Source organism: Protopterus annectens, chromosome 10.part0 (assembly GCF_019279795.1).
Source record: "Protopterus annectens isolate FY-2018-M chromosome 10.part0, PAN1.0, whole genome shotgun sequence".
NCBI lineage: Eukaryota > Metazoa > Chordata > Ceratodontiformes > Protopteridae > Protopterus > Protopterus annectens.
This window is the reverse complement of record NC_056744.1, coordinates 519,398,330-519,414,548: the sequence shown is the minus strand read 5'-3', so window position 1 is coordinate 519,414,548 and position 16,219 is coordinate 519,398,330. Positions and strand designations below refer to the sequence as shown.

Genomic DNA, 16,219 nt, shown 5'->3' with positions numbered 1-16,219 from the left:
GTCAGCTGTCAGAGTGTCAGGAGTAGCTGCAGCCAACTGGCACAGACTGTCAAGTGTAATTTATGACAGAAGAATGCCAAAGAAGCTTAAAGGTAAGGTGTACAAAACAATGATGTGACCAGTACTACTGTGTGATACAGAAACCTGAGCAAATAAGGCAGATCAGCTGAGAAAGCTACAGGTGATGAAGATGAAATGCCTGAGAGGAGTTGTCAAATGCACACTGTAGGGCAGTCAAAGAAATAGTTACATCAGAGCCGAAGCCCAAGTAGCTGCACTGGCATAGAAGGTCATAGAGAACACATTATTGTAGTTTAGGCATGTGCAGTAAAGCTACTGACAATCTAGTGAAGAATATTTGTGACCAACAACAAGAGTCTGTCAACAGCAAAGAGATGGATGATTGTGTGAGAGAAAGCCTGTGACAGTCAGACATGACTGTCGATAAAAGTAGGAGAGTGGCATTGTATTGAGAGATGTATGTGGTGTGTATATATACATTATTAAATACTTATATAACTTATATATCTGGATGGAAAATACTTCCTTCAGAAATAACTACCTATCCCACACCAACTGTAAAATACTAAGTGGAGAAACTATTTCAGTTATTCATCTTGTTATAGCCACTACTGATAGCAAACTGGTGAGGATGCAGCTTCCTAGGATTTCAACATCTATATGCTATATGTACAAAAATGTGCAAACATTATTTCAGAAGATTACAACCATATGCAATAATTTTACAAGCTTTCTGTTTTGTGTGTTGGAAAGAGGTTCTGGAAAAGAGGGCAGGAGGTTTGCAATTGAAGATGAATCCTAGCTACCCACCCCAGGTCTCAATGGACTCCTTTCTCCCAGGCCTTGAGACACACTTAAGTTTAATGGGTGTTTTAAATGCTCTTTTATGCCTGAAAATACATAAATAAGTTTTAATAAGTGTTGATATAAAATGTTTTATTTAATTAAAATTCTCCCAGGCCTTGAGACACACTTAAGTTTAATGGGTGTTTTAAATGCTCTTTTATGCCTGAAAATACATAAATAAGTTTTAATAAGTGTTGATATAAAATGTTTTATTTAATTAAAATGAAATATTTTTAATTTGACTGTGTGCATTTGTTTGACATGTGTGTATTCTGATCAAATTCCTTTAAACAATTCCCATTTGTGATAGTTTTAAACTCTGATGACGCGCAGTTGCACCATTCCTTACTCTAAAGTGTCAGACTCTTGTATTAATAAACTATGGTCTGCAACATCTGGAAAAGCTTGCATTGTTTCGGTTTTAAGCTAAATATTTTAAGTTATTTCTGGTGTCACTGTTACAATACTGTATGTACATCTGTTCATATACTGCCATGTCGTACATCTTTTTGAATCTTTGCATATTACAGTACTTTGGAAAAGGTTTGCAATACCCTCTGTGTGAAATGAGATTTGTTTTAGACTTAGTGTCACCTGTGGCATGCAATTGCCTTTACAGAAATGGTAATAATAATAACATTTAAATAAAGCACTTTAAGTATGAAATTCTAAAAGTCTAAATGGAATAAGCACCTAAAGAGATGACCAAATTACTGTTTTGGAACAGAAGGTAATATATTTATCAATTTTCTGAAATTATTAAAAATATCACCCTGACCCCATGTGCAAATATGGGAAAAGGGGCTGAGGATGGATGAATCTGATAATTTTTTTTTTTTGTCTGACATATTCTTATAGATCATAGGATCATAGATTATTACTAGGCTAACTGCCCTTGTGAGCCATTTTAAGCCTAGCCAGTTATTCTTTGTGAAAATCAAACCCTGCACCTTGTGTTTATAAGGCAAACACCTTAACCATTAGGCCACCCTCCCAACCCAAGTCCTTTTGAGTTCTTCTTCAATTCTTTTCTTAGTCGTACTGTTAGCAAGAACCAGGATATCTGCCTATGATTCAGGGTTGGGAGGGTGGCCTAATGGTTAAGGTGTTTGCCTTGCAAGCACAAGGTGCAGGGTTTGAGTCTCACAAGGGATAATTGGCTAGGCTTAAAATGGCTCACAAGGGCAGTTAGCTTAGTACTAATCTATGAACCTATGAAACTGATGGACAGGTTCATGGACTTAGCAGCTGCTACACTGTCAAACTGGGGGTACATGAGTGAAAACCTTGTCCAGCAACACATCTTCATTAGGGAAATAATCTGGGATTCATTGCTGCAACAGTACCGTCTAGTGGTGGATTAATTTTACTGACGATAGCACTCCTAACAAGACATTTTTAGATAGTGGTAGTAAAAAACGTACGCAAGCAGTGATAGACATTTCAGTATGATATGTGTGGCGAGGAATAGTTTGGATAGACTTCAAATAGACTCCACCCTAAATCATCATGTAAAAGTGGTTCACTCACTGGCTCCTGCATTGGGATGGGGAGGTTTTAATCCCTGTAACCCAATCTGTGCATTTTATTTGTTAAACCCGCAAAGAATGTAAATCCATTTGGGCATACAACTATTTTTCATGGATAAACCGGCGAGGACAGCACAGAGGAATTCAGTGCTACTTGTATGCATGCCTTTATTTCCACGTTTTATGTTACAGTCTGTGTGTGGTTTGAGTACTACAGTAATAAAAGACTGATAAAACATGTTATTTTACACCCTGCTGTGGAGTCCATTAATACTTTATGTGTCAAATGAAAGTGGCATATGTAAATAAGGTTAGGTGTCCTTTAAGACATGGAATTTAATTTCTGAGGAGGAAGACTGGAAATTGTAAATAACATAGAACTGAATAAGATTCTAAGCCATAAATAAAGTATAATAGTATGTCTACCTGTCTGTATGTTAAGATAATGATATGCAGATGATACCCCTACAGAAATTATGTATGTGTTATCTAATGGTGATATGTATATATGTCTCTGTTACAGGCCAACGATGCCTTAGGAGCTACTTGGAACTGGCTCTATTTCATTCCCCTCATCATCATCGGCTCATTCTTTGTCCTGAACCTTGTTCTTGGGGTCCTGTCTGGGTAAGAAAGACTCATTTAAAGATGGCGTTTTAAGATTCTCTTTAAATACTGCCTCTAAACATGCTGTTTACTATCTCTGTTCCATAAAATACAAATAATGTTTATATACTTAAACCAGTAAATAATAATTTTGACAAGTCATACAAATATATTGAGTTACACATTTAACTGGAGTTTAAACGTCATTCTAGGTAGGGTGCTGAACAGTTTGCTAAATGTCTGATTTTGTAGCACTTCTATGAATTTAGTGTTACTCTTTGAGAGTGGAAGTATTGTCAGTTGCTACACACAGATTGCAAGATGCATGCACATATATACTCATTCAAACACACACACACACACACACACACACACACACACACACACAAATAGATGAGTTGTGTCTGTATATGGAAAGGTAGATAGACAAATAGATGGATAGGTAGATACATAGATAGATGGGTTTTTTTTCTGTCATGCAGACTAAAGGGAAGAAAATCATTTATGCTGCATTCAAGAAATGACACCTTCATTCAAAATGCCATTTTCACCAAGACCACCAAAACTCTTTGTGATTGGAAGTATTGTCAATTGTTATAAATAAAGTGCAAGATGCAGACACACAGGCATGTGCACAAGCACATATACTCACCCAGTCACAAACACTTAGGTACGTATACACACACACACACACACACACACACACACACACACACATGCTAATATATGAGTGCTGCATCTGTGCATGGAAAGACAGACAGACAGATAAATGTTTTTCTGTCATGTCGAGGGAATGAAATTAATGACGCTGCACTCAAAAAATGTCACTTTCATTTGAAATGGTATTTTGAGCAAGACCACCAAGACTTAGAAACTTTAACTTTCATCAAGTTGTAGTAGTCTCCGAGCCTTCTATTTAACCTGCTGAGATGCAACAGAAACAGCTCACTATATGTTTGCATGGAGGGATATTCCTCCCAAAGAAATAGTAACTTTAATGTGAGGTATATTTTTTCTTAGGATAGCTCAGCCAATCATTTTTTGACAAGTACTGTATCTGTCATTTATTAGGTGTTACTTGAATATATATTGATTAAACACAAACAAGAAGCAAGGATCTGAGAATTATTAGGTTTGTGGTGAAATACTGCATCCTTACAAAATAAGTGTAAAGCAGATGTTCATCGTGCATACAGCTGCAGTCATAACAGATGGGTTATCCTGCCGTCAGGCGGGTCCTCGGTCGGCCGAATTCCAAAGTCTAGGTCTGGCGTCAGTTGTTGTCGCTTCTTCCCTGATGGCAGCCAACGCCATTTTCTTCAGTCTTTCTTGCCACGCGGTGCCCGAAGCAGAAGCAGTTCGCAAGTGCCAGACGGCCAGCTCCTGAGATTTACGAAAGTATTTCAGCCGAAGTCTTCTTGAAAGCTAAGTACCCCGTTGGGGAAACTTTTCTTGCCTCAGACCGATGTCAGACAAAGTTAATAATTGCATTTCATGTGGGAAGCAAATACCGCATAAGGATTTCCACTCTTTCTGTATACCTTGCTTAGGCCCAGACCACAACGTCTCGGCCGGCCATTTTTGTGCTAGATTCAACAAACGCACTATTAAGCATCGGGCAGAGTTCGACCTTCACTTTTTTGGCAAAAAATTTAATTATATTATGTCGTCGGATACTCCGACTCCAGTTTTGAGCAAAAAACGCAAAGATAAGGTCTGACATACGAGGTCCGCACCACCAACTGAAACCACGCTAAGGCCGACTACCGGTTCTCCGGTAATCAGCGAGGTGCCTACGCAGCCCCTGAGTACCGATGACAATGCATTACCGGTGTCTTCAGTACCAGAGGTCGCAGGCTCCTCGGCCCCCATTCCTACTACAGATACCGACGCCACTCCTGGCGGGGAAACTCAGAATTTAGACAGGCCTGCCATTTCTCAAAGGGTCTCCAGGCCTTCCTCCTTCTCTATTAAAGCCTTCACTAAATCTAAAGCAGCCATGAAAACCAAAAACCAGGTTCCTCAGATCCCCTCTCAAGGCACCATGCCTAAAAAACAGATGCTTAAAATGGCTGAGGATTTGATTACTCTTATCAAGGGTTCTCAACCCCCCTCTGACAAAAGGCCCAGATTAGAGGAAGACTACCCTTCCTCAGATCAAGCTTCTATTACCTCAGAACTGTCTGAGGACCAGGATTATGCCTATTCTCCATTCAGAGACTCTGATGCAGAGGAGTCTATTCCCTCGGTCTCCCCCCCTGAGGACCTCTCTTTTGGGGAAACCCTGCATACATTGAGGGAACACTTTCACTGGGAAGGCCAAGATTACTCAGTTTCCAAGTAAAGGCTCAGGGAATTTCTTCTGCTCTCCAGCATAGGCCTCTGGCTATCCCTCCTTTGCCTCCAGCTCCTGTTAAACCAGACAAGTATTACCGGGTTCCTGATTCTCACCAGTTCCTATATAAAAGCCATACTGCTGACCCAGAAACAATTTCACAGGGTCCCAAGGGAATTAAGGCCTCTACTGCTAAAAACCCATTACCTTCAGAGAGAGATTCCAGAGCTTTAGAAAGGTGGGGGAAAAAGGTGTATACCTCAGCCACTTTAACCATGAGGGCATTAAACTGTCAGTTCCATATGTTAAAGTATCAACAGTTTTTGATATCTCAGCTGAAAAGCAAGATGACACAACCAGAACAACCAGATTTAAAAGAGTTGCAGGATTTGTTGCATGGTGCAGAGCAAGTGGGTAAACATACCTTGCAGTGTGGTTTTGATGCTTTAGAGGCCTCATGTAGAGCTGCTGTTACGGGTCTGTTATACGTAGGCATGCTTGGCTCAAAGAGCAAACCTTACCAGATCATGTCAAAGCTAAATTATTAGATGCACCTCTTCAAAAAGATGTATTGTTTGGTGTTAAAGCTGAGGAGGTGCTAAAGAAAATGGAGGAAAAAGCGAAATCAATGCAAACAGTGAAAGATTTCCTGCAGGTATAGCCTCCACGTTTCAGCAGAAACTGGCCTTCAAAAAATTGGTCCTTTCCAGCCATGGACAGACCTCAAAGGGGCAGATACAGGCATCCAAGGGGTAGAGGGCAACCTCAAGGATCTTTCAGAGCCAGACAGTGGCAAGCACCAACCCCAAGAGGTGGAGAAGATAGATCACAGTCTTTTAGAAAACAGACACAATGACTTCCCCCTACACCTGCCAAGCAAAGCTTTAATGGCAGCACCTTTGGGTGGAAAACTGACATTATTCTCAAAAAATTGGCATATTGTTACAAAAGACAAATGGATTCTGGACATTATAGACAGAGGCTACAGGTTCCACTTTCACACCCTTCCAAAAATGAGAGGCATGCCAAACCTGCCACAAAATCAAAGGGCAGAGGCACAAAAACAAATTTCAGCTCTTATGGACATAAAAGCAATTCAAGAGGTACCTGCAAAAGAACAAGGTCAAGGGTTTTATTCCAGACTATTCCTGGTACCAAGGAAAGACAAAGATTGGAGACCTATCCATTCTAAACACATATCTACAGGTGCCAAAATTCAAGATGCTCACATTACAGCAGCTTCTTCCCATGCTGGGCAAGGAGTCTTGGCTGGTAACATTGGACCTCAAGGAGGCATACCTGCATGTCCCTATCAGACAAGATTGCAGAAGATACCTCAGATTTCTTGCAGGTTCAACCCATTACCAATTCTCTGCATTGCCCTTTGGCTTATCTACTGCGCCCAGAGTGTTTACGAAATGCCTGGCATCAGTAATCACCTTCTGCAGACTACAAGGGATACAAATCTGCCCATATCTGGACGACTGCCTGATCTAAGTGGACAGCAAGGACATACTACTGCAGCACCTGGTGTTTGTAATAAAACTGTTGAACTACCTGCGATACACAGTCAACAAAAAGAAATCAAAACTAATACCCTCTCAACAAATAATTTTCCTGGGTGCCAGCTTGGATACAACCACCCAGATGGCCTACCTCATGCCAGACAAGCAAGGGCAACTGTCACAATACATCAGAAAAATGGCAACTTTCACCAGGATAACTGCAAGGAAAGTCCTGCAGGCTCTGGGATTCATGGCATCTTACATCCTACTAATCCCATGTGCAAAGCTGCATATGAGGAAACTTCAATGGTACCTAAAAAACTTATGGTCTCAACACAGCCACAGCTTGGAAGCAATTATACCACTCATTCCATGCCTTCAAAAGGAATTTATGTGGTGGGCTCAAGCTTGCCAAAGAAACACAGGTCTTCCTTTCTGTGTACCTCAAGCAACTCAAATCATCACAACAGATGCCTCAGATTATGCCTGGGGAGCACACATGACAGATCAGTGCATTCAGGGAAAATGGACCCGAAAAGAGAAGCACCTTCACATCAACCAAAAGGAAATGCTAGCCGTGCAAAAGGCTATTATGACCTTCAAAGACCTACTGCATCCAGGCCAGCTACTGATAAGGACAGACAACACCACAGTGATGTGGTACATAAACAAACAGGGGGGAACTCATTCATACCCCCTGTGCAGGCAAGCCATGACCCTATGGAACACAGCACTGGAATTGCAAATTCAACTACTGGTACAATTCCTGCCAGGGAAGGAAAACACACTGGCAGACAACCTAAGCAGAAATATGACAGATCCACACGAATGGAAGTTGCATCCTCAAGTTCTCACAAAGATAACTCACGCATGGGGACAGCCAGACATAGATCTCTTTGCTACCCACAGAAATTGCCAGTTGAAAAAATTTTGTTCAAGGACCTATCATCCACAGGCCTGGAAAGTGGACGCACTTTCCTTCAATTGGGCAACATTGACAGTCTATGCCTTCCCGCCTCTTCCTCTGCTGCCCAAAGTTCTATTAAAAGCCAGAGCAGAGAGGCCAAAAATGATTCTCATTGCTCCAGACTGGCCAAGACAACACTGGTATCCGCTCCTGAAGAGCCTGACACATTCCCCACCATGGATCCTACCTCTAGTCCCTCTTCTGTTGTCCCAGCACAACTACAAAACCCTTCACAGCCATTTCAAAACTCTAAATCTAGCTGCATGGAGAATTCCTTGATTTCCCAACAGTTTCTCCTCTCCAAGGAGGTGCAGGACGTCATCTTGGAGGCCAGAAGACCTTCTACTAGAAAGGCCTACTCCGCCAAATGGAAATGATTTTGTGCCTGGAATCAAGAAAAGGGACAGAATCCTTGGGTAATAAATATACCTCAAATTTTACAGTACCTAGCTGAGATGTTAAACAATGGATTTTCCTTCTCCTCCATCAAGATCCACGCTTCAGCAATTCTGCACAATACAACACAGATCCTCCTTTATTCTCGCATCCTCTCTTAAGGCAGTTCCTCAGAGGGGCAAAGAATATAAAACCCCCAAGGAAACCACCAGTCCCTGCTTGGGACCTCAACTTCGTATTGGAAAAGCTGACCCTTCCTCCCTTCGAGCCAGCTTCTTCAACAGAGTTACAGTACTTGTCATGGAAAACAGCCTTTCTTCTGGCTATCACCTCAGCACGCAGGGTTTTGGAGCTACAGGCCCCCATGGCTGTGCAGCCATTCATCATTTTCCATCAGGACAGAGTTTCCTTATGAACCAACCCTACCTTTATGCCAAAGGTAGTATCCAGTGTAGCTTTGAATCAGACTATCCACTTACCTACCTTTTATCCTAATCCACAAAACAAAGGAGAAAAACTACTACATTCCTTGGACATTCACAGGCAACTTCGTTACTATTTGGACAGAACAAAGCCATTCAGGAAATCTGAGCAACTCTTTGTGTCCTATGCTGCAGGTGCTCAAGGAAAGGCTATTTCCAAACAGACAATTTCAAAATGGATAGCCCACTGCATACGCTTTTGTTACTCATTTCATGGAAAAACTGTGCCTGCATGCATCAGATCCCACTCCACCAGAGCCACAGCTACCTCTTCAGCCTTCCTCAGGGGGGTCCCTACCAAGGACATTTTGGAAGCAGCCACCTGGAGTTCAGTGCACACTTTCTCCAAGCACTATCACCTCCCACTATACTCAAAATCTAGAGCGGGCTTTGCCACAGCAGTCCTGCAGGGCATCCTAGCTCCTCCTAGTTCCACTTAGTGCCTACCACCCTTACTTAGCTTTGGGATTCTACCCATCTGTTATGACTGCAGCTGTATGCACGATGAGCATAGTACAGTTTTGTGCCTACCATAAATGTAGATGCAGTCCAGGTTTCCCTCCCTCCCTCCATTCCCTCTTAGGACAGGCCTTATGACATACACTTTTCATATAACCTTTTTGGGGTATTCTTTTATGGTGTATTTGCTTGCAACTACTGTTTTTGATTTATCAACATTGCATCTTTGCATAACATTATGTTTCCTTCCTTCTGGGGGCACCTGACATCTGGGGCAAGAAAAACTGAAGAAAATGGCGTTGGCTGCCTCTTTTATACCCCTGCCGCACTGACGTCAGGGAAGAAGCGACGACAACCGACGCCGGACCTAGACTTTGGAATTCGGCTGACCGAGGACCCGCTTGACGGCAGGATAACCCATCTGTTATGACTGCAGCAGTATGAGCACTCGAACATCTACATTTATGGTAGGTACAAAACTGTACTTTTGCCCTACTGAAAGTAACAGAACTAGATAGCACTGACTTTATAAATGTACTTTAAGCTCCTCTTTCATCAGCACTCTAGTAGTGGTTAGAAAGCAGATACATTCTCACCAGCTGAAACAGTCTTATAGTACATAGAATAAAGTGATAAAGAACAGACAGACAGGCTGCACAGGACTATCTGTCATGACGTCACATTAGTTAAAGGATGCAGCAGCACTAACCTAGTGGTTACACCTGCAACAACTGTGTAATATAGCACGTGCATAACAGCATCACAACTGCTAAATTAAACCTTTCTGAGTTACATTTTATATTGTGAGTTCAGCAATGCATTAACTTTTTGTATATGATATTATCTTATATCGTTTATACTTGTGAAAGGAGATTTAGCACAGCTAATATAAATACCATTCTTGCTTTTAAAAACATGGCATTCTTATTATTTGCCCATTTTCTTTAAGAAAAAAAGCTTTAATTTTGCTCAGACCTGTTTTTAGCTAATCCTCACTATGCATGCAGTCTACTTTCCAAAACTTGAATGAAGTATGCAGTAATGCAACAAACATTATACTTAACACCTCAGTTTATTTATTTGAAATGATTATAGTGGCTAGTTTAAAGGTTAGGATAAGGCACATATTGTTTGTATGGGGGGGGTGCTTTTCATTAGGGGTCCCTGGAATAATCATCTTAGTGATAACTGGCCTAATGCAGTCTGAGCATAGACTGTGCTATCTAAAACTAAAAGTAATACATCTCCACTAAAGGCCAGGAGAGCATTTAGCAAAAATAAGAGGGATTAATTAGATGCAGTTATTCAAGCACTAACTGCCATATAATCAAATTTTAAATAAAGTAAATCCTGTCTTTTGAAAAGTTAGCCACAGTTGCCTGTCATTTTTAAATAATTATTCATTAAAGTTGCCAAGAAAGCGTCATCTCCCCAGCAGTCTACTGAGACAACAAAATTATACAGCATTGTGATCTGTTTCTGATCGTAACTCATACCTCTCAACTTTACAGTTTCTCAGAATGTCCAGATTTTTGCCTCATATTTTTCGTCTGTTTTTCATAAAATTGCAGTTTTCTGGCAAATTTGTGGTAAATCATTTAAGATTTAAGTTAGAAAATAATGACAGACATTTGAGTTTCAGACTTCATACCCTTCAGAAAATTCATGCTAATACAAAACCTGTTATTGTATCAATGTTCTAAGTTTGTAAGAGCGATATTTAAAGTTTTTCCTTATTTTTTTGGGCCTTTCTACCACTTTTATTTAGGCTTTGTCCAGATTTCTTGATCTAATAGGTTGAAAGGTATGTCATAATTGAGTTTTTTATGTGTTTGTGCTGTGGATGCTAAGAACGAAAGTTGAGTCTGGGCATGCATCTTGAGAACACTTAATATTAGAATATGATTAAAGATCCAGTCATCATTTTTGGAGTGCATTCGGATTTATCTACTCCATGTATGACTACTTACAGAAAAAAAACTGTAGTGTTTTTGCTGGCTTTCAAAAAGACAGAAAAACACATCAGGGAGATTTTTTGAAACTAAGTTAAGACCAGATTGTAGGAATAGACAATAGGCAGAAAAAAGCTATTCTGACATTTGCCACTGTTTGTTGAATGGCACTGTCATCTCTTAGTGCAAGACCCGATCTTAATGCTTGGAGGGAAAGCGCTTAACAAATGTTAAGATCTGGTCTTGCGCTAGGGTGGCCACCTTTTCAGATGCCCTAAGTGGGACTTTTGTATGAAAACTATGCAATTTGCAGCACAAACTATGCTTGTATCCAGTGCAAAGGACTAGATTTCACTTTGCTGCCAAATTAACTTTCTTTTTTATAGAATTTGATTTGTCTCTGGTCTTTAGTATCTTATTAAGGTGTTTTAGATACAAAGTAACTGTTTTATACAGCTATTAGGGCAACATTAGGGAGGTTTTTGTTTATTTAAAATCTCAGGACATTTACCATTTTTCCATTTTTTCAGGACACAACTGTCCAAGTAAGGACTGCCCTGCATAAAGAGAGGCAGGTAGTAACACTAAGCTTGTGCTACTGAAGTGCTTAACTGGTTTCTCTTTTTCTTGATTTTGGAGCTTAATCACAATGCTCCATGCACTACAAATATTTATGTCTTAAATGCACTTGGGTACTTCTGCAGTATACAGTATGTCTCTTAAACCTACCATAAATCGATGAATATAACCCCATTCACTCTGGAAAACCACAGTGTCTCTCCAGTAAATAAGTTTAGCAATACACAGTTAGAGACTGTCATACTTTCAAACATGGGAGATTATTTCTTTTTTCTTTCTGCTATTCTTCAGAATTCATAATTAATTTCTCACAATATGACATATCAACAATTACTATAACATGATCAACCCATTCACTGCAACACATAAGATGGCAATCTTCTAGGAATTCCTTGTTTTTCCGTATATCATCTAAGAAGAAACCAAGACATTCTTGTTCAATATGGATGAAGCTAGACTACAGTCATTCTTAATGTCGGTGCTTGGTTTCACTTCTGATAAACAGAGCCAAGCCAATGTATCATTTTTCTTTTACACAGTACCTTCCAGAAGAGTTTCCTTTCTGCCTTCTTAGTTTTTTAATATGCAAACACTTGCAAATATGATCTAATTGAAAAAGCTTTACCATACCTTTTAAACTTGGGATACTGAGAACCTCAACTTCTGAGGTTTGCAGCTAACTTTCACATTGACCTCATGTGACTTCTTTTCCCATGCAAACTTATAAATAGCATGTTGGCAATCTGGTTGCAGTGATGGCCATTTAGAATGATACAGCTTTGAAAGGTATATATCCCATAGCAGAATTTTGTAGCTATTTGGTCTACAATAGACATAAATAGTTTATCCTATTCCTTTCATTTTTTTTTAAATGCTCTAAAACGTCCCTCAGTAAGCAAAGTTAACCCAGGCAGGCATGATGTAATCAAAAATACTATAATCCTTTGGAATTTGGCTTATTTTTTTTTATTTTGCTATGATAAAGTCCACCTTCTGCCTCTCATTCCCCCTGAAGCTTGATGTAGTAGCATCATTTCTGCTTTTGAATGTTGTTATTGTTTCCGAAATAACATTAATTGCCGATAAGTCAAATAGTAATGTTATCATCTTCTATCTTGTTTTGTTTATATTTCCTTACCAAAAAGGCGATGCTTTAATGTTTTATGTATAGATGTTAGCAGCTAAAAGCTCTTTTGCTAAAAGAAGAAATACTGATTAAGGGCATCCTTTGAAGTTCCACCATTTCAGCCAGAAAAGGTCATACATACAGTGTTTCATGTCCTGAATCGTCATAGAATCATATGTTCATGGGTTAATTCTAAACAATTAGTTTGCAGACCTTTAGGATCCTGGATGATCATCCATATTCACAGGTTTCCTCCTCTCTCAGGGAGAGATGCATAGGATAGACCCATGGAGAATTCCAAGCTTCCTCTTATAATTGTAAGCATTTACCTTAAAGTGGGATGAAATGAACCCAATGTCTCCCATAAATATGATGATCAAACTCTGTCAAATACTTTTGTTTAATCCAAAAGTGCAGTAACCATAGGTTTTTATTTTCCTTTTATCTATAACCTTGCATTCAGAAGTGACCTTAGGCAGGCTGTATTAGGTTTTCCTTTAACAAATTCCTCTGATCTTTGTGTATAAGTACAGGGTAAGCCATTCATTGCTTGTTGCACAAAGAAATGTGCAAATCTTAGCATCATCAAATACATGAATTTATAAGATAAAACTTTTTTTGTGGAGTAGAGAACATGAAGGATCTAGATTTTCTCTCAAGACCAATAGCTTATTTGACTTACTCTTATGGGAAATGCTGGACTTATAGTGGGCCTTAAATGCTGGGCCTTTGGATTACTGAGACCAATCAACATGCATGCTTTTGCTATTAATCAGGAAACCTGATAGATTTACTATTTGTAAACTTTTCTTTCAGTTTAGCTGTAGTACTTTCATGGAATTAGCATATATAAGCAATAGGTGTGAGGTGGGAAGCCTCCATGTTGAAACAGCATAGTATAGTAAAGAAAATTTAGGAACATCATCACAATGAAGTATGGAAGGTAATAATGTAAAGGATTTACAGTAAGGTTGGCTGCACTGACTTGCATTTGCAATGAATGCAGCATTTGATAGGACTTTTTTTTAGATAAGTTACAGGCCAGCAAAAGGAATATTTATGTGAGTTTCAGTAGACCATAAATGCATTCAGTGGATCAGATGCTACATTGCCAAATGGTTTAAGATGTGGTCTAGCCATCAGGTGCAAAAGATATAGAATGGTGTGCACAGCTGACCAAAATATGGAAGTTTGATGTGTGAGACTGCAGTACAATAGGGAGTTGGAATGTACCCTTTCTCAGATGATATGTGGTATTGTAGTAAAAGCTGTTCGAGTATGGAGGTGTAGTTTCCAATATATAAGGTGCAAGGGGGCTTGCCACCAAGAAGAGAAATTATTTTAATGGAGGTATTTGTTGGTGTGTGTATGTGCTGTGGTATGTTATTCTTTATGTGTCTGCATTGTAGAAATGCATGCATTTGAGATGTTTGATTTTAGTGTATATATATATATATATATATATATATATATATATATATATATATATATATATATATATACATGTATAGAATGTGTGTGTGTGTGTGTGTGTGTGTGTGTGTGTGTGTGTGTGTGTGTGTGTGTGTGTGTGTACAGAGAAAAGCATACAAACATACAGACAGAAAAGTAATATTTTTTCTTTCCTTGTTGAAACTTGCATCATACTCTGATAGTGAGGTCATAGAAGCCCTTTTATTTTTGACTACTTTTATTTGTAAGAGTCTGGCAAACTCATGGTAGTTTGATTGTCAACAGTATTTGTATTGCTAGAGGTCTCTTCTGTTTCTTATTTCAAAAAGACCAGTGATATGAGAGTGGAAATAATGTTATCCTTCAGGTTTTTAGCATGTTATGCTGACAACAGTCCTTATCAGAATGGCAGCAGTATATAAGTACATATATACACAGCACTGAAACCTTCCTTTTAAATTACACAGTACTGAAAACACTTTTCTCATCAGAGTGAGTTCAGTTGTACAGAAGATACTCTTACATTTTTAAAATATACAGTTTCAATGAACTGAATAAAGAAAAGAGAATCAGAAAACAGTGATATTAATAACATTTGCTTAATTATTGTGAATGTTTGAAAATGTGTTCTATTAAATACTTTTTCTGAATTTAAACAAGTGATGCACAGTGCATCTGAGTGTGTATCATAAATTGCAAATTAACTGTCAATTCTAATTAATGGAATGAATCAAGATGCTCTTTTGTTATTGAAACTGTAATCCAGTATATTCATCAGATTAACTACATTTCATGCACTTTGACACCTGAGCTTTAGAAAATATAATTAAAATGGAATTTTTTTTCCTTGTAAATGAAATAATGTTTTTTTTTTCCATTTATTGTACTCATTAATATTCAAAAAAATGACAATCACTTTATGAATGACCTGGGGTATATGGTTGTAAGGTTTCAAAGGGTCATTGCAATATATTAATTCATTAAGAACAATAGGCATATGCATGTACCTGTTTATTTATTCTCCTATTTCCTCATTACTTGCTTAATATATTTATTATCTCTCTAGTAAACTAAACTAGCTATGCCTTTGTCTCATGCTGCAATATAGATTTTAAAGTAGTACACATTTAACATATGCAAATGAAGCATAATATTTAGAGATGGGTTTGGACAGAGTTAGAAACAGAGTTAAAATATGTCCTAGGATTTAGAAAAATACGGCTTGCCTCATGTTGCAGCTTAATTTTAACAACTTTTTTCTACAAAAGAAAAAAAGGTGCATTTGAAAGCAAAAGGTGACAGAAAAGTCTCTTGACAATTTGCTGAAAAACATATTTTCCTTGCTTAAATTGTTAAGTTTCTGAAAAGAAAATATTAATGTGGAGGTTTGTTTTCACAAAGGGGACTTATCTGCCCAGTTGTAGAGTACAGGTGGCTGAATATAGCCCACCAAAATCCCACAAGAGTAATATTCTTTGGTGGTATGAAAGCACAGAAGGCTTGGCATACAATACAAACCATTGTTTTTCTTCAGTTTTTTCTTGAGCTGGCAACAGTTTGGGCACGTGGAAGGTTTCCTTGAACTCTGGAAGCCAGCCAAATGTTATATCTAAGCTAAGGCTTCTGCAGCAGTGATGATTTGAGCATCTACTGTTAGGTAACATTACTTACACAGCTGTACTTTCCAGCTGATACTTTATATCTGGGACTAGACTGTTAGCCCACTATATAACAAAATTTGGTTTATGGTTGTTGATTTCAACCATATTTGTCTTAGTCCTGTACCTTTAATTTTGTAAAACTTTGCTAGATGTTGTATTGTTCTACATGTTCCTTGGATGACTTGGAATTGCCAAACCGGTTATCTGTCCTTGCTTTACTGGATAATAACCTTCCCTAGGGTTCTGATGCAAAGATATGTAAGTGAAATTAAAGAATTTAGTCACCAGTTGACTCCTGTATTA

General features: G+C 38.7%; 1 protein-coding gene across 4 annotated transcripts in view; it reads left to right on the top strand.

Annotated features, from left to right (window-relative positions):
* The window catches only part of LOC122813204 (voltage-dependent R-type calcium channel subunit alpha-1E-like), a 4,399,719-nt gene that overhangs the window by 2,044,442 nt on the left and 2,339,058 nt on the right, over positions 1-16,219 (top strand). For all 4 annotated transcript variants that reach the window (XM_044085387.1, XM_044085385.1, XM_044085384.1 and 1 more), the window contains one exon: positions 2,920-3,023. In XM_044085387.1, the coding sequence (XP_043941322.1) occupies positions 2,920-3,023 (104 nt within the window). The remainder of the gene's footprint in view (positions 1-2,919; positions 3,024-16,219) is intronic.